General features: G+C 36.4%; 1 protein-coding gene across 1 annotated transcript; it reads right to left on the reverse strand.

Annotated features, from left to right (window-relative positions):
- Positions 1 to 1,422, reverse strand: LOC104717022 (lamin-like protein). The gene is made up of 2 exons (XM_010434892.2): positions 994 to 1,422; positions 1 to 623 (listed from the first exon to the last, which is right to left on the reverse strand). The coding sequence occupies exons 1-2, from the start codon at positions 1,166 to 1,168 to the stop codon at positions 274 to 276; spliced, it is 525 nt and encodes a 174-aa protein (XP_010433194.1). The 5' UTR covers positions 1,169 to 1,422; the 3' UTR covers positions 1 to 273.

Genomic DNA, 2,192 nt, shown 5'->3' on the forward strand with positions numbered 1-2,192 from the left:
TTCAGAATCCAAAGCCCAAATCGTAGGCTCATTAAAGCTAAAACCATGAATAATTTATTTTTTCCACAAACAAAAAAAAGCAAAAAGCATGAATCAGTAATAATCCAACGAGGCAAAGAGACACACAGAAACACATAAAAGATGCAAGAACCTTAAACATAAAAGAGTACCAGTAAAACTATAAACGAGCTTCACTTCGTGAAGATATATAAGTCGAATCGGATGTCATCGTTACCAATCGTTTTCTCTTTTAAAAGAAAAAATCCAGACTAGTTACCACAACCTTGGAACCGCATCCAACATCGTCCACACTGTTGCGAAAACAGCGACCGGAACAAAAAACTGATGGGCAAAAGCAGAGACCGTTGATGCACTGTTCTTATTAGGTGAAGCAGGTGGTGGAGGAGGAGGCGGTTTCTCAACTAAAACAGCAAGTTTCATACCGCCGTAACACCCACCACCATTACCACTAATGAGATAGTAATGCCTGGTCTCATTAAGATGAACTAAATCCCTTCCAGCACCACGAGTCCAATTAGCGATGGGATTATTGGAATTGCAGCTTAGATAGTTGGTCTCGTTCACCTCTATAACGTTGAATTGGTTTCTCTCGTACACAAAATCTATGGAGACAAGAAAGAAACCACCAAAAGGAGACACCAATGAGAAACAACACTAACTATACAAGTCAACAAGATTAAAAAAAAAAAAAAGAAAAAGAACAGAACAGAAAGCCTAATCCATATCCATCAAAAGGTCAAAACTGAAACTAAAATGTTCAGACTTTAACAACTGAGTGATGTGAAAGACCCACTTTTTAATAAGAAAACAGAGCCTATGATTGTATCGTATCCTACATGATCTGGAGGACTACACAATTTTCGAACGTAATCACAGACAATAAAATAAGCGAAACGAATATGCCAAACAGATCTAACACATATTACATATATATCATAATGAATCCGAGAGAGAAAGAGAGAGTGAGCATACAGAGCCAATCGTCGAGGTAAAAGTGTTTGTCCTGAGCCCAAACGGTATAGTTGATATTGGGGTTCCAGAACTGGTTATCTCCAACAGTCCACCTCTTCGCCGCTACCTCAGTGACCGGCGCCGCCATCAGAAAAGCCAGAAACGCCGCCGCAACTAACAACGCAACTCTCGCCATGAGAATAGGATGAGTCTTTCTCTTTTGATGAGTGAGTGGGGGGGGGTTTTTAGAAGAGATTTGGATGGTTTTTATTTGGGTCTCTTTTAAAGTTTTAGTAAGTAGTAGTATATTAAAACGTCGTGTCGTGTGACACAAATTTCTCTTTTTCCAGGAAAAGATCTCTCTAGATCCGTAAATTCATCGACCCAGCTAAAAACCCTTCCAATGCTAATAAATTAAACCTCGAGGTTCACGAAACGTACAAGTTAAGCCTTTAAGCGTTATGTATTAAGTGACTTTTTATTTCGCTGATTTCTCTTTAGCATTTGGCGATTTTATATATATATATATATATATACTTTTTTGTGTTTTTTTTTTTGGGTCATATTTTCTTACCTTTTTGGCTGAAATTTATTTCCTTTTCCTTTTGGTCAATGCTAATAAATACTAGTGTAATTGTTAAATGTAAAGCCAAGATTTATTTCCTTCAAGTTCAAGGACATATTGATAACATATGTACAATGAATCTTATATGTATCCAATTCATATTGTTTTAAAAATAAAAGAAAATGAAAATAACTCTTATACAATTATACTTTTTGTAAGATCTGTTTATGATGATGATACTATTACTTTTCTTTTGTTTGTAGCCGTTGGGGAATTGAACAGTTTGAGTGTGGGTCTTGTCTTAATGCTGGCTAGTAGCTTTTTTCGTCTTCCCATCCGCAAACGTAGCGCGTCATAACCACCACCACCCACAAAACCAAACCGATGGAATTTTAACCGAAACCTATAGAAAAAACAATATAGGAGGATTTGGGAAAGTTCTACGATGTTCTTCTTCTATGAATGAGATTTTTATGCTCTTGTCCTTAAAGTAACGTCCACACAATATTTGTTGTTGTAATATCCACGTAGGAAAAGGGAAACTATCACACTATACCCATCCACGTGTCCAAACATCAGCTTCTAGTTCCTATTGTACCAATTAAAAAAAAAAAGCTGAAGAAACCAAAAAAAAAAAAAAAAAAATCGGAACTGA

The sequence above is a fragment of the Camelina sativa genome, chromosome 1 (assembly GCF_000633955.1).
Source record: "Camelina sativa cultivar DH55 chromosome 1, Cs, whole genome shotgun sequence".
NCBI classification, from domain to species: domain Eukaryota; kingdom Viridiplantae; phylum Streptophyta; class Magnoliopsida; order Brassicales; family Brassicaceae; genus Camelina; species Camelina sativa.

Bases quoted from the DNA above. Each gene is read 5' to 3' on its own strand.
- LOC104717022 (XM_010434892.2), bottom strand. From the start codon at position 1,168: ATGGCGAGAGTTGCGTTGTTAGTTGCGGCGGCGTTTCTGGCTTTTCTG. The intron at 624-993 runs GTATGCTCACTC...TTGTCTCCATAG, and splicing joins TTACCTCGACGATTGGCTCT to ATTTTGTGTACGAGAGAAAC.